This window comes from Coturnix japonica, chromosome 1 (assembly GCF_001577835.2).
Source record: "Coturnix japonica isolate 7356 chromosome 1, Coturnix japonica 2.1, whole genome shotgun sequence".
Lineage (NCBI taxonomy): Eukaryota > Metazoa > Chordata > Aves > Galliformes > Phasianidae > Coturnix > Coturnix japonica.
The window spans coordinates 54,960,402-54,983,426 of NC_029516.1; the positions used below are offsets into that span (position 1 = coordinate 54,960,402).

At 42.8% G+C, this 23,025-nt stretch overlaps 1 protein-coding gene across 2 annotated transcripts in view; it reads right to left on the reverse strand.

Moving 5' to 3' along the window:
* Nucleotides 1–23,025, reverse strand: part of CREB3L2 (cAMP responsive element binding protein 3 like 2) — a 73,125-nt gene that overhangs the window by 19,122 nt on the left and 30,978 nt on the right. The window contains exons 2-5 of one of the 2 annotated variants that reach the window (XM_015866650.1): nt 18,543–18,759; nt 4,314–4,480; nt 2,613–2,700; nt 629–807 (exon numbers count right to left, since the gene is read on the reverse strand). In XM_015866650.1, the coding sequence (XP_015722136.1) occupies nt 629–807; nt 2,613–2,700; nt 4,314–4,480; nt 18,543–18,759 (651 nt within the window). Of the gene's footprint in view, nt 1–628; nt 811–2,612; nt 2,701–4,313; nt 4,481–18,542; nt 18,760–23,025 lie in introns of both variants that reach the window. The other variant, XM_015866641.1, reaches the window with a different exon arrangement.

The window sequence follows — 23,025 nt, forward strand, 5'->3', positions numbered from 1 at the left end:
ATGTACCACTAAGTGCACACAGCCCCAGAGAAAAGGTGTTAGGGAACAAGGACTTTGCATACTAACTCAGCAATCTCATGCAACTGGAAGGAATGAAGGTTGAAGATCTTTTAGATAGCTTCCATTTTAGATGCTTTCAGCCCAGCTCTGAACACACTGAGGCCACCAGTAAAGCCTCTCTTGGCTCAAGCAGGTTAAGAGACAAATGAGAAGCAGTGCTGAAAATCCCTCCCTAAAAATCACCACTTGATTTCCAAGACATAGCAACAAGAGGACAGACGTAGATGTATTAGGGACAAATTAACCCAGCAGGGTTGGGCCCTAACATAAAACACAATCCAGTCTGGAAGAAACCTCATAACAGTGCTCAACCCTGCCTCAGTTTAGAGAGGCACACGTCATTCCCTGTGGGAACAGGATATATAAATGAGCAAGAATTACTGGATATACAGTTTTGATCAGAGCTGGGTTCATCCAAAGAACAGAAATTAGCAAATTTATTGCGAGAACAGTAATTTAAAAGCAAAAAAAAAAAAAAAAGAAAAAAGAAAAACAAAACAAAACAAAAATAACCCACAAAAAACCAACTGACAGATGTTTAAAAAAAAAAAAAAACAGCTCAACTTACATGTGGTGCAGTCAGGAGAGGGGAATTGGAGAGTGCTGAAGCTGTGCGTGACGCCACTTTAGCTGCGGCTTGCAGCTGGATTGGGCTTGAAGGAGGGAGAGATCTAGCTGGGCTCTGCCCTCCCTCAGAGTCACTGCCATGACTGCTGGGAGGGGTTGGAGGCAAATGCAGAGGATCAACTGCTGCATGGCAAGAGAGAAATACAGTGTAAGGGTTGGAGGTGCTAATAAGCCTTTACCAGAGCCACTGATACAGGCACCACCCAGTTTCCAGCACTCAGACCCGGTGCTAAATGATGGATCAGGCAAATGTGGCAACATGGAAGCCCTTCATAAGGCCTCATGGAGGAATGAAACACAGCAGCTATCTTTAGGTCCAACAGACAAAACAAGGCTATGCTCATCTACTCCAGTCATTTCTGCCTACACTTCCACTTCTCCAAAAAAAAGCCTTTAGATTTAAGTATAAGCCTCCAGCATAAATACCCTGCTTGAGAAACCACATTAACAGAGAGGGCTCTGAACCGGCATGCTCTCTCTCCAAAAACAACAGTTTTTCCCAGCCTTGCTATGGATTTAACACATTGCCAGTACTTTTCAAGAGAAGATAATGTTCATGTAATCTGTTAAGGAAAGACAAATTATATCCCCTAAGGATCTGGTCTGACACAACTGGTTGGTAAAGACAATCTCTTGACAGTGAAGGCTTTAGTGGATCAGGAGCAGCAAAAGAAACAACCTCAGGAACTTCTCTCAACGCTGTGTTATCCACAGCCGTAAGCAAACTTGCACTGCACTGGCAGCCAAGAGAACCTGTGCTACAACTGGCAAGCCAAGTGCTGCTTATGACCAAATGGGACCGGATCAAGAGAAAGAGTACAATGTCTCACCTACTCAAATTACATGAACAACTGAATTATGGCTGTTTTTAACATCCGCTTTTTTTTTTTCTTTTAAATATATATATATATATTTTAAGGTAAATTTACAGCAATTAAATTGGAAGATATAGGGCTGGATTCTTCTAGGTTTTACAAATTTGAATTGAAAAGATCAAGTGGTGGTGGATGAAGGGAGAAAAAGAGTAACAAAAAAAGTTATTATGCACAAGCTCTTTTGGGCTAGCATCTTAATTCTAGCAGTTGCTTACTCTTGTAAGACAATAAAGTTCTTAATCTCAAAAATCAAGCAATTTCATCTACATTTTAGGTTAAGATATGAACTCTGTTTGTTCCACCTGCTAAGCCAGCTGTGTCCCTTCCTAGAGCAGTTCTATTTATCTACAGAAATGAATTCACTAACAGAATATGAAGTGTTCCTAACTGAGATGTAGTTTTCTTCTTAAATTTCAGCCAAAACATTCGTCCCTTTCAAACTTTTCTTAGGTCAATGGATTATGTGCCATAAAGCTGTTTTTTACACTAAGGGAAGGGATTGTTACTCTTCCTACTGCTTAATTTCTATAGCACAAAGGGACTCTGGTGGTCCTCAAACCTGAACTGAAACAAATACACTAAAATCAGATGCTTCTATAAGATAATTTCATATAAACTCACATGCTTTCTTTTGCAGCTTAAGGCAAAGAGATTTCAATTAGCGAAGTTTCCACTCGTACTTATTTTCTATGCCTTATTAAGTCCCATCTTAGGCAAGAGGAGAAATCTTCTAAGATCTCTTCTAATCTAAATCTAATCCTTGTTACGCTAAGGATTCAAGCTCCCTCCAGCAACTGCAATTGTGAACATGTCATAGACAAAATAGGGATAATTTTCTTTGTGATAAGCGAGACAAAAACAAATTTAAAATAAATCCTCATAAATAGGTCAGAAAGATTGGCTTTTTAACAGTCTGATTCAAATCCCTAGAAGGCAACAGCTTCAGCATAAATGCTGCAAACAAGGAAGCCAGATATTTAATCGGGGTAAAGTACACTCATCATGCATTCTGGTCATTCCCCTTGCATACTGGGTAGGTAATTAACAGACCTTCCTTAGAAGAGAGGTTCAGAAACTGATCCACTTCATGAGGCTCCAATTTAATTTCTGGAAGAGCTTTCTGGCTCAGTGGTTTCATCTAGGAAAGAGAAATTAAGAGCATGAAAACCCAAAGCACACATCTTCAGATCTTAGTTGAAGGATACAAGGATGAATACTCTATAAACGGAGAGATTTCCCTCTCCTGCTCTGCTGCGGGCAAAGCTTTAACTGCTTCACACAGTTCTGCTTAGCCAGGCTACAGAAAATGCTGCCCAGCCAGGCTACAGAAGATGCTGCCCTGACTATTTTTGCTGTGGCTTTTTTTATTACTGTATTTAGTTAAATAAAAGATTATGCCTCAGAGATGACATTTCAGACTGAAAGCTAGCAAGCAACCCACTCAAATTACTTCTCTTAGCAACAGAGCTGCCACTAGGATCTGCTGGACTACATAGCTGGTTGAAGCAGAGATAGCAATGCTCCTGGCAGCAGGAAGATCCCATTTGAGACCACTGCCGTCTGGAAGTGAGACTGAGGTGCCACTCACTGAGCACTGTGTTATTGAGCCCAAGTTCATTTCACCGTGCAGAGGAACTGTAATAGAGATGGCTGTGGCTGAATGATGTCTGGAGGACATCTGACTTGCTTGTTGACAGGACTGGTTCACCAGGCTGCCAAATTGCTGTCCATTCTGCATGAATTACACAGTCCCAGGCTTGAGGAAGTTAGTCTGGCACCTTAACATGCTCAATTTGGCCAAAATCTCTCCCAAAAAAGCAGTGTAACTAATTTGTGCAATAGTAATGAGCCACCAGTGAGTTCCAAGACACTCTATGTAGTATCACAGCATCCCAAGCTGTGATGGGACCACTTATTGAGGACAGTACAATCAGACTACAAGAGAACTATGGGAAAGTAATGTTTTTTAGTTTTCCCAGTTTCCCACGAAACAGTTTCTGTTGCACATATTTCCAATCCCCATCCAAGAGGGAATGTTCATTTTCAACATGGCATAGCTCCACCCCAAGCAACTGCACCCCAGACACCATTGCACCATTGACTGAGAACTGTCAAAGTACTTCCTCCACTGAAAGGGAACCATCAGCTGCTATTATTCAAACTCCTGAACTCAACCACAGTCAAACCAAGCTCTCACAAATGCCCACTGGCTGCTCCAGGTGTGGGCAGAAAGGCATCATAAATTGTTCTTACTCGGCAAGTAAGTATGGAATCAGCAGCACCTCGAAGTGTCAGAGCTTGATAGACCTGGCGAAAAGTGACTTAGCAGGCAAAATGGAAAACTCTTCAGTCATGGAGTCTCATTCTGATTAGGGGAAGACACAGCAGCTCTAAAGCAAGTCATTATGGAAGACTCCTAGCTTGTTAGAGACTACACAGTACAAATGAGACACTTCAGCTGTTCCTGGTTCACTTGAGACTTTTTAAACAATTTTTAGAAGCATCAGCTCCAGGCTTTTGCACTGTCTGTCATAAAAGAAAACCACATCCAACCAGTAAGACATAAAGATGCAAATATGAGTTTTGAAACAAACTCTACAGCAGTAGTGGGATACCGACAAGCATTAGAAAATGTCAAAGCAGAGACTATGGTGAGAAACCTGAATCGACACCTTTGGCACAGAGGAGGCAGTGGTCTAGGAGAATCTCTGTCTAATTACAGAAAGAGGAGAAGAGAAAGTCTGCAAGTACCAGGGCATCAGTATGCAGCTCAGCTTGTTCCCCGTCCAGCGACGTGGCAGTGACAGTGAGACTGACAGAGGGAGTGAGGCCTGACGTCTCGCACAACGCTGGCTCAGTCTTTATTGCTGCTGGAGTCAGTTCTGAACCCAGACACCAGTCCTCATTTTCCAGGTCACCTGCCGGGGAAGGAAATTGGATACCACATGTTTAGGTCAGGGACAGAGAGACTACAAATGAAAATAATGTCATCCCTCCTCCAGAGAAGGGAAACAAACACAGAAGACATTTCAGTCCATCAACACCACTTTGCCCTTCCTACTCACCTCTCAGTCAATGCAGACAACTGTGCTGTTTCGGGGCTGTAACCTAATCCTAGCCCCAGGATACCCAGAGGAGCAGCGCAGAAAGACACAGAGCACTAATCACTGCACACTGCCAAAAGCTGCTAGCACCTAGCAGAACAAGATTAAACAAGTGTTGTGTAGAGCAGCCAGGGAGCTATGTCCTACACACCTAACATTCATTGACTCCATCTTATTCCTTCTTGTAGAAGTACTGCTTAGCCAGCCTTCTGCTGCATGCAGTCATCACATACCTGGATTGGTGATATTACACTTCTAAGAACAAAGGATTTTTCACTCTTTCAAGTTCAAGAATTTTCCTCTAAGGATTCATTTAGTAAGCATAAAAGAGGTCAGTGGCTTTGATAACTTCACACGAGAACAGTGCCACGGTGATCACACTAATTTCATCCCCAGAGCGCTTGGGATACACAGCACAGGATGCAGATTTAGACTGGCATCAATGAAATGAGCATCACAGAACTGGCTGCAGAGACCAGCTTCTGAAAGCTTACTGCCATCTTTCACTGAACAAAGCCAAAGGGTTTGCCTTACACTGTCAAGAACTGGAAGGAGGTTGGTATGGTAAGTTGCTAGCTTCTCACTTGTATTCTTGGAAGCCACTTTGAAGAGAGATGTAGATATATTTTTGGCAACTCTACCTTCAAAAATTCTACCTTCAAAAAAATCCCATTCCTAGTGCTTAAGTTCAGTTGTAGATGGCCTTTCCTCTTAGAGGAGAGTACTCCTCACTGCTGCACCACAGTGCAGTCTGCTGCCACAACCAGCCAGCAGCTGCAAGGGTCACATCCATAAATCAAGCAGTTGGATTGTAAGGACAAACATACATAAAATAAAATGGTGTTGACCTCGTTTTCAAAGCTCTCCCTGCTTTCATAGTCAGTACTTGTTGCATATATGGAATCAAAGCAGCAAGGAAGCATGTACACAAAGAGTAGTACAGTCAGGACACAGCAACACAGCTTCGAACTAACCAGACACAGCATCAACTGTTGGGAGTTTTTCAGGGTACTGTGGCTATGCCACCAACAGCCTGTGAGGCTGATACAAGGCCTTTACACATTGAGCTGCTGGGATGTCACCAGCAGCAGTCAGGTAACAAAAATAAGAGTGGTCTGAGAGCCGCTGTGTTTGTTTCAGCTACTGTTAAGACCACACAAGCATTTGGCACACAGGCGCTTGGTGGGGGCTGAGAGACAGCAAGAAGGGAGAAGTACCCACGTGGCTTGTGCTAGTCATTACTTTGTGGTGGACCTCACCTCCACCACTGGCAAGGAAGGAGGTAATTTGAGAAAAGACACACCAAGGAATTAAAACTGAAAATACGTATCCTGTAATCAGATGCTCTGGAACAGCAAGCCCGGCTCTGCCAAGAAACTGAACTGCACAGCAAGGGCTAAACATTGTATTTAAATTGTTTGATGTGCTTAGTCCCAAAGTTTTCCAGGAAACACAGAACAATGAAAATAGAAGTATTTATGAAAAGAAAAATAAACAAGCAAAACAAAACAAACAAACAGACAAAAAATAGGTAGCATTAATACTGTATATATAATTAACTTGGGAGAGGGGACACTGCTCTTTTTGCATTCTCTCTGCATGTCTCATAAACACAAGAATGTTATTCATAGAACCCCAGACTCACAAAATTAGAAGGGTTGCAGAAGACCTCTAAGATCACCTTGTCCAACCATCCACCTACTACCAATATTTCCAGACTAAACCATGTCCTTTAGTACAACATCTAAACATTTCTTAAACACCTCCAGGGATAGTGACTCCACCACCTCCCTGGGCAGCCTATTCCAGTTCTTCTGGAGAAGAAATTTCCCCTAATATCCAACCTGAACCTCCCCATGCACAACTATTCCCTCTTGTCCTATCACTAGTTATGTGGGAGAAGAGGCTGAACCCCACCTCACCACAATCTCCTTTCAGGTTGTAGAGAATGATGAAGTCTCCCCTGAGCCTCTTCCAGACTGAACAACCTCAGGTACCCCAACTTCTCCCCACAAGACTTGTACTCGAGACCCATCACAGCTTTGTTGACCTTCTCTGGACACCTCTTTCTTGTAGCGAGGGGCCCAAAACTGAACACAGCACTCAAGGAGTGTCCTCAGCAGGGCTGAGTACAGAGGGATGACTGTTTTGCTGCTCCTGCTGGCAACACTATTTCTGATACAAGCCAGGATGCCATCAGCCTTCTTGGCCACCTGGGCACAGTGCTGGCTCACATTCAGTCAAGCATCAAACAACACCCCCAGGTCCATTTCTTCCAGCTACTCTGCCCCAAGCCTGTACCACTGCCTGGGGTTGTTGTGGCCTAAGTACGGGACCTGGTACTCAGATGGAGCAGCAGGTCTCTAACTGTTTCCATCTGAACTGTAGGGGGTTTATTCTGCTCCCCATACCAAGCTTCCAGGTCAGGGGGTAGAGTACCCCAAGGATAACTGATCTGACTTTTATAGTTAGATGTAAAGAAGCCATTGAGAACATCAGCCTTTTCCTTATCCATAGTGCTGTTCTGCTGACAGCTATCAGTGGTCAGTGGGTGAGTGGACCCCACCTTGTTTGCTGCTTGTGGACCATTCAAATAGAACATCAGAGAGGTAGTTTTGCCTGGAAATCCACAATCCCTTGGTAAATGCAACTTTCAAATGTTTGTTTGGATAACTTCTTCCAAAGCCTCCTCAACAGGGTGCTGTGCACTTGCTGCCTCTCCCACCTCTGGTTCAAGCTGTACTGTGGCATGCTAGCAATTGCAAGCTACTTTAGACTCCCTGTGGGAGAGAAGGCTACATATAAATAAGAGTTATCAGTGAACCAAGTAATTAGCCCTGCAATTTCTCAGATTTGTATTACCATGCAAGTGGAAGAGAAGCCAAGCTGTGGGTGCCCCAGGGAAACAGGACGTGGCCTCTAAGACCAAGCTTTGAGATATTTATCATCTCTAATCCCCAAATTCATCACAAGGATGTTGGCCATCAGCCCATCACTCCGCTCTGTTGAGACCTGAACACGCTGCCTGACCTGACACCCCGCCATCACCGCTCAGCTCCACACTAACTGCTCCAAGTTATTCCAGGCATTGAAGCTATTCTGACCAGCTCACAGGTTTTCAGAGATAGCAACACGGTGCATTTAACCCCGAGATAACTTTGAAGAACTGCATTTATCTGGTCTTTGACATTGCCTTTTAAGTATGGTGACAGCTGTCATTCCAGATGATCAGCTCTCTGAAAGAAGGGATGGAGCAATGCAATGGTCAAATCCCACCTTCACATTACCCTCTTCCTGATTTTCCCAAGTCCCTACTACACATTCATTATCACAGTTGGTGTTGTGTAACAAGGCACTTTCTCGTGATGTATTCTTAAGTCACAGCCAATCTCTCCTCTGATCTTCAAGGACACTTCTCTCTCGCCTTTCTCCAATTCCTGAGCACAGTTGGTTGACATTACCTGAAAACGATTATTAGTTTATTCCTGTAATAACTCCTAAAAGCTTTAATCTGCTCTGCCAAGCCCTTATCTAGCAGAACAAGGGGAAGTCCTTGCCAAAACTCCTCAAGAAAACTGCAAAAAATATAAGTTTAGGCACATGGGGAAAAACTGAACAGACTATGGAATACTGGTAATAATTAAAAGCATGGCACACCCTTCAGGACATTATTTCTGGTGGAGGTGTCTGAAGAACCATGGCAAAGGTTTAATGGAAGGATGAGAAGTAGCACAAAGGTGCACGTGAAATCTCCAAATGAAAGGGCAATTCAGGCTGGCCCAACAGGTACACCAGAGGAGAAAGGAGGTCTTCTTGAAACCTAGTGAGACATGCTGTGGAAACAAACAGTAAATGACTGGGGTCTAGAAATTGAAGGTAAATACACATTATTACATCCAACATGATCCAGGAGGCACACGTGAACTACTAAGACAGAGACCAAGACTACAGACTGAGAAAATGCCCTTTTAGATGGATATTGATAAAGCAACATCGTACTGCCAAGTTTAGACAAAATATGCTGTATGTCGTTCAGGCATAAGAGAAGAAAGCCCGAGCAAGATATTTAGCTAGTTGAACAACAAAGTTCACTGCTGAGCAAATGATCCTGGCTGTTAGGATCTGCTTGCCAGCCAATACTCCCTCTGAATCTCAGAGCTCTGTCATGCAGTGACTCTAGATGAGAACTGTTTCAGTAAGTCCATGGATACCAAGCACTTTGGCACGTGAAATCTGTTATTTAAGCAGTCCATACTTTACAAAATCTCAGATTCTATAGGCAGTGCTCAAGCATTGTTTAATTGCATGCACAGAGTCTGCAAACTGAACGTCACAGTTTGCAAAGCACCCTGGTATTAAGAAACATCTATGAAGGTTTATTTCAGTGTACTATCGTATGTGTCATAAATCTAAAAATAGCAATGCCTTGATGCGATCAAAAGCTTTCTCTTTAGAAGCTGTGCCTTACCCAACACATACAGTGCACAGCACTCCCTCAATTGAGCAGCTCCACCGTGTTTTGTTACTCTCACTGGTTCCTGATGCACAGTATCATTTCTCCTTTACCGAATGCAATTCAAATTCAGTTCCCACAGAGCTGTTTAATTCCCTCCTAGGGTACAATCAAAATACTTCACCAACCTGAATTAATTTCCACGGTGGTCCTGAAAATTCAAGTGAGCCATGCAGAGATTAAAGCCACAAAGTACCTAGTAATTTAAAATGACCAACTGGAGACAATGGCAATTGGATTTTTCAGATGATTTAGCACTGCTATTATACTTCACTTAATCAAAACAGTATGCACTGAGTTCAGGTATGACTATGAGCATTTAACACCACTGCAAGTTAATCTTCAGTTTCAAATCAAGCATCCAAAAAATCCAATTCATCACAGCAACCAAGTGTTTGTGGCACTTCAAACTATGATCTCCCATGTCCAAGAACAAGATTACATTTCTTTAGAAAGCTTCTATGGGCTGCTTTTGTCATTAGCCTGTCTCACTTTTCCTGTAGACTCATTTAGCACTTTCCACATTCCTTTAAAACAAACAAAATCCAAAATCCAAACAAAGTAGGAGCCTTACAACATGCCAAAGCAAGTTCAGTCAGTGACACAAAAAACTTGAAGCATGACCCTGCCTTTCCCAGCTGTACTCATCATGGGTCCTGCTTGGTGCCAGGTACAAGACCGGCAATATGTAAGAAAATGTGCATGTAACAAAGCAAGAGAGGAAGCTCAAAATAAGATGTATTTCCCTCTGTGCTGTAAGTATAAGCACTGCACATGGTGTATGTGCGAACTGCCCAAGTAGCACACAAACCCATTCTGTCCTTCAGATTTATTTCAAAACCTCTAATGCCGTCCCTGGTTCAAACATCTGCTGCTAAGATGGACAATGATAGTCAGATCCACCACGCATACTACAAGCAGATTCTCCCTTTTACACTTCCTTTCTCCATGCTACAACACCCCAAAGGGAAAAAGCCATTCATCATTTTGCTCAATGAAAGCTGAAGGCCTTTAAAATCCATTATGAACACTGAGTCACACAGAAGAGCTTGGCTTTTGATGCATAATACACTCAAGTTTTTAATTTCTCTATGTGCTGCCCACCACGTACATTATGATGGTAGTCTGCAATAAAAATGGAGATCAGAGCTCCTCTAAGCATCACAGCCGATGCAATAATCACTACATACTATTTAGACATAGATGAAAAACACATACAACCAAAAAAGGCTGTGTTTGTGCAGCAACAAAAACACCACCTCAACAGATTCTGAACTTTGTACTTTCAGCTGCCAATTTTTTCTGTGAAGGATCCTGTAATAGGAGGGGGAAGGAAAACAAAATAAAGTAACCCACATGTTTTGCTATGTTTATAGGTTCCGTTTCTATGAAAATCAGTCAAAACTCTCCCACAGAGCTCTCAGGTAGATGCCTGTTGCTGAAGGAAGAAGCCAGGTTTCTCCCTTCTCTTAAAACAGCAATTTGGATCCTGTGGATGCTGTGGTAACTTGGAGGACAGAACTATTTTTGCCCTCAGGTTTGTCTAAAGGGCTCTTAAGAATTTGTCAAAATATGGCAAGATTAATATGTACCACTTATATGTACATTATATATAAATGCATATATATACATAGTTTATATACATACATAGATATATGCGCAAATATACCTATTTTTGATCCTAGTCTCTTAACAACACCATGAGCCACCTTCTGGGATACTTGTATTTCTCTGTTGAGCTGCAATCCCTTACTTCTCCCTTTTTCCATAGAATACAATTGGAAAGCAGGGTAGTAAAAATGAAAAATAAGGCCAGAGGTGTTTACATCATCTATACAGTTTATTTCACACAGAAAGAGTTTCTAGCTGGCTTTGCTTTCCCCCTTTTGTTCAAATTTATTTACTTCCATCCAGCATTACACGTCACTTTGCAAAGATGAATTTTTCAATTTCACCCAATGTACAAACTCATTTCCTGAGAAAAACTAAATCATCTGCAGCATTGACTAAATTTCACCCTCGGTGATGGATGTACAGAAAAACAGCTAATGAAATAACTAAAAAGATCTCCCTTGCTCCCTACTTTCAATTCAGCACTGTTCACTACTGAAGAGTTTAACAGAGCTACTTTTTGCAAACACAGCCATATTGAATCAGTGACTTGCTCTGTACTTTTCAGGAAATGAAATTAGAGATGCACTACACATTCCCATCCACATTCACCCAAGTGGCAAGAATGCAAATGCTCAGCAAAAAAAAAGTGATTTTGACCTCTTTTTTCCTGTGGTCAAAAGGAAGATGGCATCACTAAGCAAACAGAGTCACATGAAGTACGTACCGCTGAACCTTATCTTCAACACGCACACACAAAAAAAGCATGCCACCATAACTACCATGCCAGATTGTAATCGCACAGAAAACAGATGCATATGCTGAATGTCATTTGAAACAAGCCTGCAGATAAGACACATGGAAGCACTTGAGGGTTATCCTTACACATATAAGCAGAACGAAGAGGCTGTCTGTATGTCCTCAAAGTTCACTGTCCAAGCAATATATAAAATAGCTAGAATGCATTTATGTATGATAAGTAGGGTCTAAGACGCTCTGAACTAGAGCTGGAGCCATGCTTGCAGCATGGGCCTGTATGTGCATTTCGGCTAACGTCTGGACCTTGTCTGGACCCACCTCAAGGCAGGCTGACTGCTTCCTTGTCCTTCCTGTCTCCTGGCTCACACAGCCCCTCAGCAGACACAATACCCTTTCACAGCACATGAAACAAGTGGGCCCCACCTCTTGTCAGGGGAGAGAGAGCCCACAGCCACCCCCACCCCTAGTAACGACACCAGATCCCTAGAAGCAGCCTCCATAAACACAACACTGTTTGAGCAGCAAACAGTGGGGTCCTTTTTAAAGCACTAGGAAGGGGAAAAATAAATAAATAAAGGGGGAAAGATGAGGAGCAGTGATATGCAGTAATCCCAACACGTGGCAGAAGCAGCCTTCCCTTTAACAAAGAAGCAACAGCTGCTCCTCCCCGTTCTTATTTATTATTCGTATGGGGAGAACAACGTTATTCTTATAGCATCATCCATTACATAAGTGGTAGTGAGATGCTGAAACTGGGCTGGCAAGCACTCCAATGCCAGTCACCAAATTGCTGTTCTACAGAGCTTTCACCACTCTGCAGATTTGCTCGTACCTCATAACTATTCTGAGAATCAAACCCCACCATAGAAGAAGAGGAATTTAGGCCTCCAACCCTATCTAGTCTTGCTTCTCTCTTTTCCAAGCAAAGAACCCTTTGCTTTGAGATCAGCTTTATCCACGTCAGTCTGTGCCTCTTGCCACTATGTCAGTTGATCATCTCCCCATACTCAGCATTGATGAGGCCACACATTCAATTCTGTGTTTAGTTTTGGGCCTCTCACTACAGGGAAGACATTGAGGCACTGGAATCTGTCCAGGGAAGAGCAACAAAGCTGTCTGGAGCCCAAGTCTTATGGGGAGAGGCTGAGAGAACTGAGGTTGTTCAGTCTGGAGAAGAGGAGGCTCAGGGGAGACCTTATTGCTCTCTACAATGACCTGAAAGGAGGTTGTGATGAGATAGGAGTTGGCCTCTTCCCCCACATAACAGAAATAGGATGAGAGGGAATGGCTTAAAGTCGCACTAGAGGATGTTTAGGTTGGATACTAGGAAACATTTCTTCTCAGAAAGAGTGGTGCTGGGCTGGCACAGGGTGCCCAGGGAGGTGGTGGCATTCAAAAACTGTGTGGATGCAGCACTGAAGGACACGGAGAGTGGGCATGGTGAGGAGGGCTGATGGTTGGACTAGATGATCTTAGCGGTCTTTTCCAAACAATGATTCTGTAATTCTATGAAATATTCTCTTTTTCGCTATAGAAGATTCTGGTGGGTTTTTTTTGAATATTATTCATAGAAGTACTATGTGCAGTTAAAACAGTACTCTCTCAGCCTTCTGAATTTTTCTTCCCACGTGGATGCTCTGAAGGCATCCACATGAAGGCAGTAGTCAGGCTTAGAGGCACATGAAAAGGACTTAATTGTCCTACTAAACCACTAAGTGAACATGAACTCCCAGTGCAACTGTATAGCTACAAGAGAATGAGATCTCTGGTTCCAGAAACAGCAGGACTGGAAGTGGGAAGAGTATTCCCCTAATATTTGTAATTTGTGAAACTGGCTCCTGTGGTTATTTTATGGAGAGTTTTGAAAAGGAACTGCATAGATTCCTTTGTTTAGAAAGGAAATGCAAGAATAGTTCAATGTCCAGAAGATAGCCTAATAGGACAGCACAGAAGTGCTGTTCGTTCAAACCGTATCCAAGCAGAACTCAAGAGAGAACTTAATCACAGCCCACAAACACTCGGGGAAAGAGGTTTCTGAGAACAGATGGTTCTCTGCTCCAGCAGGGAAAAGGCCATAAAGAGACCTGACGTGTGGAACTGGAAACTAAAGAAGGTTTGGCTGCAAGCACAGTTGTATGTTAAAACAGTAAGTATAAGTAATCACCAAAATGTCCACCTCTAAATCAGAACTGACCTTTTTCAGATGCACTGATGCAGAAGTTTTAAGGCTTGACTCAGAGTGAGCTACAGAGATTTCAGTCCTCAGACACATTAAAGGTCAGAAACTTTTCCATACCTCAAAACTGTAGATGCTGATAAAGACTGACTGCTTCCCTCCCACGTAAGAAAGCTCAAATTCAAGTTACCATTGCCAAATGGCTTCCTCCCTACAAATAATTTAAAAATAAAAAACACACAAAAAACCCATGTGCTTTTAAATAAAGCCTATTATTCATAAAATAAATATGGCAAGTTATACATATATATACATATATATCATGAGTGTATATGCACATAAAATGTATGAGCCTTGAGCCCGCAGGTGCCTCTATGCAAAAAGATAGCATATGACTTGGATTACTGCATGCAGACTCTATACATAAAGAAGTATTTCACATAAAGAAGTATTTCCCTGTACAAGGCACTGTGTATGATAAGGACTGGATTTGTCATTGTGGAGCTATCTGCACTGGAGAAGTGGAAACAATTTTGTGGATTCCCTGTCCTCCCCTAAACCATGCAGGGAGACGGAGCTGAAGCTTAAAAGGAAACTTAGGCTTTAAAAGTACATTGAAGGAAAATATAACCTCAGCAATAATAATTTTAAAAGCTCAATAACAATACAGATTATATTCTGGGGCCAGCCTGAGTTTTCGTGCAAGCAAACATAAAACAGAAACATTCCATTTCTGCAGCAATCACTGTCAAACCTTTAGCCAAGGCAAGCTGCTTCAAATCCAAGAGCAGCTTCAAAGCATTCCTGGGAAGGAAAGCATGAACAGGAGGGCAGGTGAGGACCAAGAAAAGCCTCTGAAGCAAAGCCCCCGGGGGACTGGGAAAGGAAGGCACCCAGCCACCTGACCACAATTTCAAGAGAAAAACCATCCAAATGACTAGTTGGCTGTCCACCCTCTCACCTCTGTGAGGCTCACCATGTGAAAAACAAACATAAAATCCAAACACGTGCCAACCTTGAGACACTGTCCACTTGCTGCAGTTGATCCCAGAGGATAAAAAGCCCCATGCAGCTGCTGCAGCCTCTGCTGTGTAGTTTTTTACCTACAGACCTCATGCATCCAAAACAAGGCACAGACACTGTTCCAAGAAGTTTGTGCCTATGACACACAAGGCAAGGGGTGAAAGGGAGGGGATGGACCGTACGCTTACAGCTCAGGTCACAGGGATGCAGCCTCCTTTCTTATGGCAAGACATGGATCCCTTCCCAGGCCAGGATCCTTATTCTCCAGCTCCAGCAAACACACAGTCAACCAGCTGTAAGCAAGCAGCCCGAACCTATAAACCTTTCTCAGATATCTCTAGTCTTAAAAGTTTATGCAAAATTAAATATAATAATAGATTCTTGGGACGGAAAAAAAGAAGTACATACCAGACATCTTGCACACATCTGCCTTAAAGTGGTTATACTTGTCAGTGCATTCATAAACTGAAGATTTAGGGACTGATGCTTTCAAAGTGTACGTTAGCAACAACCTGAAAGTGTTCAGCAAATGTCTTCCACATAAAGCTATGGAAATAATATGGAATATATAATATGGAAATAAAGCTATGGAAATACAGTGAAACTGGAATAAATAACTTGGGAAAAATTGGCACTGGGATCCTGGTCTTATGGATGTTCACATTCATTTTCACTTTGTAGTTAATAGGACTTCTCAAAAGAGCTGAACCCAGATCTGACATAGTTGCCTGGCTTTACACTTCCAGCACTGTTTTTGTTGCTGTTTTTAAGCTCTTAAGCAAGATTTCCCAGCAGGACACTGCTCCAGCCACCCCAAGGTGCTGCTCCCACAGGAGCCCCGAGCCTTGGCTGGGCTGTGAACATACAGCCACCACTGCTATCTGCAATGCACCCATTGCCATGGAAACAAACTTCATATTTAAAGACTATTTTTAAAGTCAGGCAGGCGAGGACACCCTTTTGGACACCAGATCCATGTGGAACAAGACCAACTCAACCACCCATCACCCTCTGTGGGGACATCTTCTTCCAGTGAAGCTCCATCCCAGCCTAAGGCTAGACCAGCATGGTGCTCTGCAGCCACTTGCAGATCTCAGGTGGTACCCAAGGGCTGAGCAGCAGATTGGCCTCACATAATTAAAATGCACTGAGTTAGAAGAGACACACTGTGAGCCAGCTGGCATCTAAATATACCCAAGCACATTGCACTTAAGAAGCTACCTTTGTGGAAAGGAGCTAGCAGCTCCAGGTCATGTTAACAGAACGCCTACTGGAATGACAACTTCAGTGAGGACCATAACTGGTGCCTTTTTCAAATACATATTACCTAGTCAGACAGGCTAAAGGGTCTAGCCCTAGAACACCTTCTCCTTTCTCCTGCAGTTCTCTCTCATCCTCTTTGTCAGCCCATAAGCTCTCACGGACAAGAAGGGTTAGCACTGCTGCACACTCTGGGGAACAAGCCACCAGTGCTCACTGCTAGGACAATCACAAAAGGTCTAAAAAGAGACTTGTAAGAAGGAATACCACATTCTTGACTTCAACAACAGCAAGAGTTCGGCAGTCTGCCCAGTAGGGCAGTTATTTGGAAAAGGTGACTTTTTTGTCTATTCTTTACACTAGCCCCTTTGCCAAGGGAACTGGGGTTCACCAGTATTGCCAAGAGCATTATCTTCCTCCACCATCTACCAGTGCAGACGGTCTCAATCTTCAGCACTAAGTCCTTCAGTACTGCCACCTGCAAAATCTCCCCCTCTCACAGAGTCAAGAGAGGTTGTTAGAGTGATTCCAGGGTAAAGATTAAATAAAATCCCAAACACCAGGAACAACTCCTCCACCTCCTCCTCCTCTCTTACGAAACACTGCAGAATGAGCAGAAGATGAAATGCTTTCCATTCATTTTCTATTTTTAAACTCACTTGTTAACATTTCTTGGCTTTTTAAAATATCATTTGACCAGAGCTCTACTAATTACCCAGTAGTCTCAGCAGTATGAATTTCTTAAGGATTTTTCCCCAAAGGAGACTCCCCTCACTTTTGGCCTAGTTTGGAGCTTCTCTCTATTAACTTCTAGGGAAGTTTGCTTCATAAAGTTCCTTGTGCTTGTTCTCTTGCCACAGTAAAAGTATCCATCATCTCCCCTGTGCATTGATTTAAAGATATTCACATAAAACATTTTGGAAATATAGAAAGGCAAGGCTTTATATAGATGATGTTTCCAAATGATCTCTAAAAACCTTGTCACTTCACAAAGCCTTCTCTCAGGTTTTATGTATCGTCCTTAGTGAAAAGCAGCTACATTTGTGAAATCTCTAAGAGGCCACACCTTGTTTAAAAGAGAGGGCTTTGGACTACAAAACTGTCAGCATATGAAAACTGATGATCTTGGTGGATCTTCTTAACCAACTTAGCTTGTTAATGCTTAGACCTAAGTACTAATCTCTCCCTTTTATTACAAAGTGGTTTAGTACTCCACTGCATTTCACCGTGAAGCTAATGCTGAACACACAAACATTATTAGGAGTGAAAGTCTGTCTAGAAGTTGCCAGGTATTCATGGCCCTGCTCCTCCATTAGAATTGAACTCCCCTTCTTGCTAGTAGGCATTTACACACCAGAACAAGCAGGTTGGATTCTGTCCTCCCACCATTCCTGCATTTCCCTTTTTCTCCTCCAGATGTTTATAACTGCTGAATTAAACATAGCAGCAAAAAAAAAAACGTTGTTGATGTTCTTCGTATCCTGTGCACCATTTCTCACTTCTTTTCTTAGAAGTTAATAATAATAATAATAATAATAATAATAATAATAATAATAATAATAATAATAATAATGGAAACAGGACTTCACAAGACAAGTTTAAAGAACAATACACATGAAGTTTCATTCCTATACACACATTTTAAAAACACAAATAAAAGGAGCTGATTTTCATTTTGGGATGCTAGAAAGTTCCATTACTGAAAATAACTATGGTTTTAAGAGGTTTTTTCCTTTGCTCTCTTTTTAATAAACCTGAAGTGACGTAGGTTGGAAGGCATCTCAAGAGATCAGCCTCTTGCTCAAAGCACAGGCAGCTCAGGTAGGATTGCTCAGGGCCTTTTCTTCCTCAGCTTTGAATACCTCCATAGACGATGACATCATGGCCCCTGGAACTTGTTCAAGTGTTTGACACGCTCACAGTGAAAAAGGTTTTCTTAACTTCCAAGTGGAATTTCCCTTCCTGCAACCTGTATCATTACTTGTGCTATCACTGTGCATCTCTGAGAGGAGTCCAGATCTGCCTCCTCTGCATCTGTGCATCAGAGAGCTGCAGACCACAATAAGACCTCCCCTCTGTTTCTTCTCCTGAAGACTGAAACTCCATCGCACCCTTTCCTTACACATTACGTTATATAGGACCCAAACATCAGGGTGGTCTTCATTTGACTCATTTGGTTTATCAGTCTCCGTTTATTAGCAACCAAAGATTCAGACACATGGAAACAAGTGTATTTCTGGACCTTCTCCCATTTCTTTTGGAGGAACGCTTAGTTTTAATGCAATACAGTGCAAAGTTAGTAATTTCTGCTGAGCACAATTTCCCTCTCTATGGACCAATTCTTGATTCACAGTGCCTGCAGAGTAAAATCAAACAAATCCCACCTGTAACTTCATTGTAGGTATATCAATTAGCACAAAAGATTCACATGCGCCTTTAGTGCACCACTACCCCACCAGGAACATTACTCCATCATCATGGCAAGCAAAGAAAGACAAGCAGATAAACACTGATTTTGTACACAGCCGTATTACCTTCATTAAAGTTGTCATCAGTCGAGATGTGGGTCAGTGGCGACTGGGGCCGGGAATCCCCACACAAGGAGTAGCTGTGCTCTGCCTGGATGAGTGGCGCTGGGGATGCTGGAGACAGTTCTACCTCCATCACTTCATTCTTCTCAGACAAGAAGGGATCATTCAAGAGCTGGCCTAAGACATCTGGTGAGAATTCATCCAGGAACTCTGTGAAGTGCTGTGAAGATATAAAGGGAAAAAGTCTGTCTCCTTGCCTGTCAACAACAGTACAGTACTGAGCAGAACAGTCCCAGTATCTGCAGCAGGCACCCATGCCAGTCAGCAGCAGGAGCGACCAGCCCTGCTCCAGTCAAAACAGAAGAATTTATAATTAACTCACAGTGAAAACAGAAAATAGAAGGACAGCAGCCATGCCCTGAGGCAGCCTCCTTTCTTTCCCTACAGGTACTCCCTACACACCCTACAGGATTTATTGTTACCATGTGCCATGTGTGAAATAGAATACATGTGGTCACTGAAGCACAGAGAAGAGAAAGGAAACAACTCAGACTCATATCGTCTGCCACCACATATGACAATTCTGGCTGCACAGAACATACACCACACTCCAGCAAAAAGAGTCCATATGTCCCCAGGCAATTAATTTGCTATACAGTGGAATTCCTGGGTGATTTATACATCTACTCCAGACACAGCATTCCAGCCACATTCAGCTTCTAGGCTATACAGCTGGAGCTCCTGGCAGCCACTGCTAATTAGCACTTTACCTATTACACTAGCAATGCATTCTATGACTGCATGCACTAGGATAACTTTGTGCTCGTTTCTTATTCAAAACAAGCACAAAACAAATCTCCCAATTACTTCCTAGAGACCCCAGTGCAGTTCCCAGCAATATCCAAAGACTCTGCAGCTCTTCTTGCTTTCATTTCAAGTATCAGAAGACTACAGAAGAAACTGCACTGCAAGAAACCATTCCTCCTTGTTTTATACACAGAGAAATCTATTTTGGTACAAAAATATATGTGCAATGAATGGTAACGAGCTTTTCTAAACAATCAGGCATTATCTACCATCTCATATAGGAGTCTTTGTCAACTGGGGCCTGGTCCTACAAAAGTCTAAGTCTGCTCGGTTTGCTCTGTTTTTGCAAGCAGCATTCATCTTGGCCCTTCATCTCTCTCTCTCCTGCAGAAACAAACACTGAAATTCAAGATCTGGCTCCCTGTAGGTTAAAATAAGAATCAAACTAGTCCATAGTGTATGATTCCACAAGAGAAGCAGTGTGCTTACACTCCTATCATGCCCTTTACACCACAGCAACACTTGTGGTCTCAAAGCCTGGTGCTAGAATATGCCGAGCTCAGGTGGCTCTCATAGAGCCCGCCAAGCAGTCAACAAGACTCTTCCAAATGTTCACCGGTACTAACTGGGACTTCTTCCAAAATTCATAAGCCTTCAGTCAATTCTGACAGGCACTAAAGAAAATATTTACTAAACAGAAGGCAGAAAATGGAGGAACACAGTTAACTATTAACTAGTTACGGGCAACAAGGCTTTTGAAGGGCTTGGAAAATCAACCCTATGAGGAAAGGCTAAGGAAGCTGGGGCTTTTTAGTCTGGGGAAAAGGAGGCTGAGGGAAGACCTTATTGCTCTCTTATAGTATCTGAAAGGTACTTACAGTGAGAGTGGGGCAAGTCTCTTCTCACTGGTGACAAGTGACAGGATGAGGGGAAACAGCCTCAAGTTGCACCAAGGTTAGGTTGGACGTTAGGAAATACTTCTTTATAGAAAGGGTAGTTAAGCACTGGAATAGGCTCCCCAGGGAAGTGGTTGAGTCTGTCCCTGGTTGTGTTTAAAAGCCTTTTGGATGTGGTGCTCAAGGATATGATTTAGCAGAAGGTTGTTAGAGTTAGGGTACTATGGTTAGGTTAGGCTGTGGTTGGACTTGATGATCTTCAAGGTCTTTTCCAACCTGGGTAATTCTATGATTCTATGCTCAAACAGCAGGCTAGCTAAAATAAAGCCTTTACACATGGCAAAATGGATTTGTAGTTTCATATTAACTTGCTGTGAACAATAAAACTAAACTAACACTGAAATAACTCAGCAACGGGGTCATGACCACCTTAGAAAACCGTGTTTAGTTTCAGTACACAAGGACTCAGTAGCTATCACAACTAGAGCTGCTTCCCGTCTGCTAAATGTATAAACCACACTTCCCTATTAACGTAAGCTACAACATGACTGCTTCAGTATTTGTACACTGGTTTCAAGACACAGCTGAAGACAAAATGACCGTGGGCTATTTGGCTATCTTTAGTAAATTCGCAGAAAGATTTCTGCATGATACTGCTTCAATACGGAAGAAATTTGTATCAATTGCTATGTAAATTACTTTAAGCAAATGGAAGAAGATTACTTTTCTTTTGAATGGGGAATTTTCCTAAAACCACTTCAGGAAAAAGCAGCAAAGGAAATAAACATACAACTTCCCAAACCCAGACAGAAAGAGGGCTTTGGGGCAGGGAAGGGAGTCCAACTTGTTCCTCAACATCCGTGCTTTCTGTTTTACTGTTGCATCCGCAAAGCTGACAAGCAGCAAGCTGCATGGAAGAAATAGACGTGCTTTTAGAACAGAACATTCTTACAACAAATAAATGCTCTATCTATTCTTAAAATGGTTCTCTAATTTTGTTGCTGTGTTTTTGTCTTATTTTTGAAGTCTGCGGCATAACTCTGAACACAGAAGTCCTAAAGGAATGTGGCAGGCCAGATCACACAGCTGCTGGTCTCCACTAAGAGATACAGCTTTAGGGTCTGGACTTCTCAATGATTAGAAAAATACTGCTCAAGATACAGCAATATTTTGTATGTTACACACCTCTACCACAGTGAAAACATGAAGCTTCCCTTAAGGAAGCAGCAGTCTCACTGAAAGCAAATCCATTTGATTAAAGGTTTCAAAAAGGCATTTGAGCAGCAGCTACAGCTTTCAGGGAGCAGTTGAGACATCAGCCTCCTCACAGTTCCCACCTACACTTAAACTGCTCCTCTCTGCCTTCTCAAGACACATCCTCCATCCCTGCAACCATTTCCGCACACACCGCAGTGGTCAGCAGCCACTTCCAGAGCAGAACATCCACAGAACAGCTCTCCATGCTGATACTGCAGCAATCACCTCTGCACTCCAGAGGAGGAAAGGGCAAATAAGGGAGGAAGCTGAGAAGACTGACAGAAACTTAATATCTATTTAGTAGAAAAAGAAAGAAATTCTTTGTCTTTGGCTTTCAGTTTGGCATCTTTCCCCAACAGTTTATCTTTAAACCCAGGGAGGTGGTGGTGTCACCGTCCCTGGAGGTGTTTAAGAACCATGTGGCTGTGGCACTGAGGGACGTGATCTAGACCATCATAGGCATGGGTTGATGGTTGGCCTAGATGATCTTATTGGTCTTCCCAACCTTAATGATTCTATGATTCTAGACCCTCACACCCCACTGCCAGTGACAGCACTAGTTACAGACATGTCTGTAAAAGGGCTGATCTTGAATTAAACTGTTCACTTTACAAAAATGTGTTTAGTTGGGATTTTAATCTCTGTAAAAAGCCATTAGGACTGATACAACCTTCTCCTCCCCTTCTCCCAGAACACTTCACAAACAAGCAAAACACCAGGGCTCATGTTTGCAGGGGGAGAGCTGCAGCTCCACGGAGTTTCACTGCCAATCTGTTGGGACATTTGCTCCCGCTTATAAGCCAGGTGCTTTAGGGGAACACAAAACACCTACAGATATCATCCCCGTGGTAAGCAAACAGAGGAGGGCTCCTGCATCCGGGTGCGTGGTGGATTTTGGATGGCTTTTAGCAAGTCATATTTGGCCGCAGCCCAAGTGAGCCACAGGCTGCAGCTCTCACAGCATCTGACTGTTCATGCCAGACAAAGCCCCTTTTCTCCAGCTCTGCCTACAGGAAAAGTTTTTTTTCTTCTTTGCTCAAATGGACAGCTCTGAAGTGAAACAGAGACTCAGGTTTGGTTCCTTCCGTGGGAGTGCTGACTTCTCCAGCTTGAAGTCAGACCAGCAAGTGCTAGTTATCTCAAGATGTCATGTCATCTGGACTAAGACCGAAACAGAAAACTGGCTTTCAAAGGACTCGCTAAAAAAAGGAATGACATTGAGAGCCCTAAATGATACTCCATAATTACAATATTACATAAGTGGCTTGCTTTGCTGAGCCTGTAAAACACACTACACCCACTAGGAGGCCTCTGCACTTCCTGCAGGGTAAAATCAAAGCCCACCTTTCAGGAATCCCAGAGCATGCTGGCCTACATGCACCATTCCAGAGTGCACCCCAAGCATGAATTTGTCCTCATCTCTGGTTTCCTCTCTCACTGTAAGCTAGCAGGGAGAAGAGAGAATTGTTTTTTCACTGGCTGTCTTGTGGTTTGTATAAATCAAAGTTACATAGGAGATAGATAGA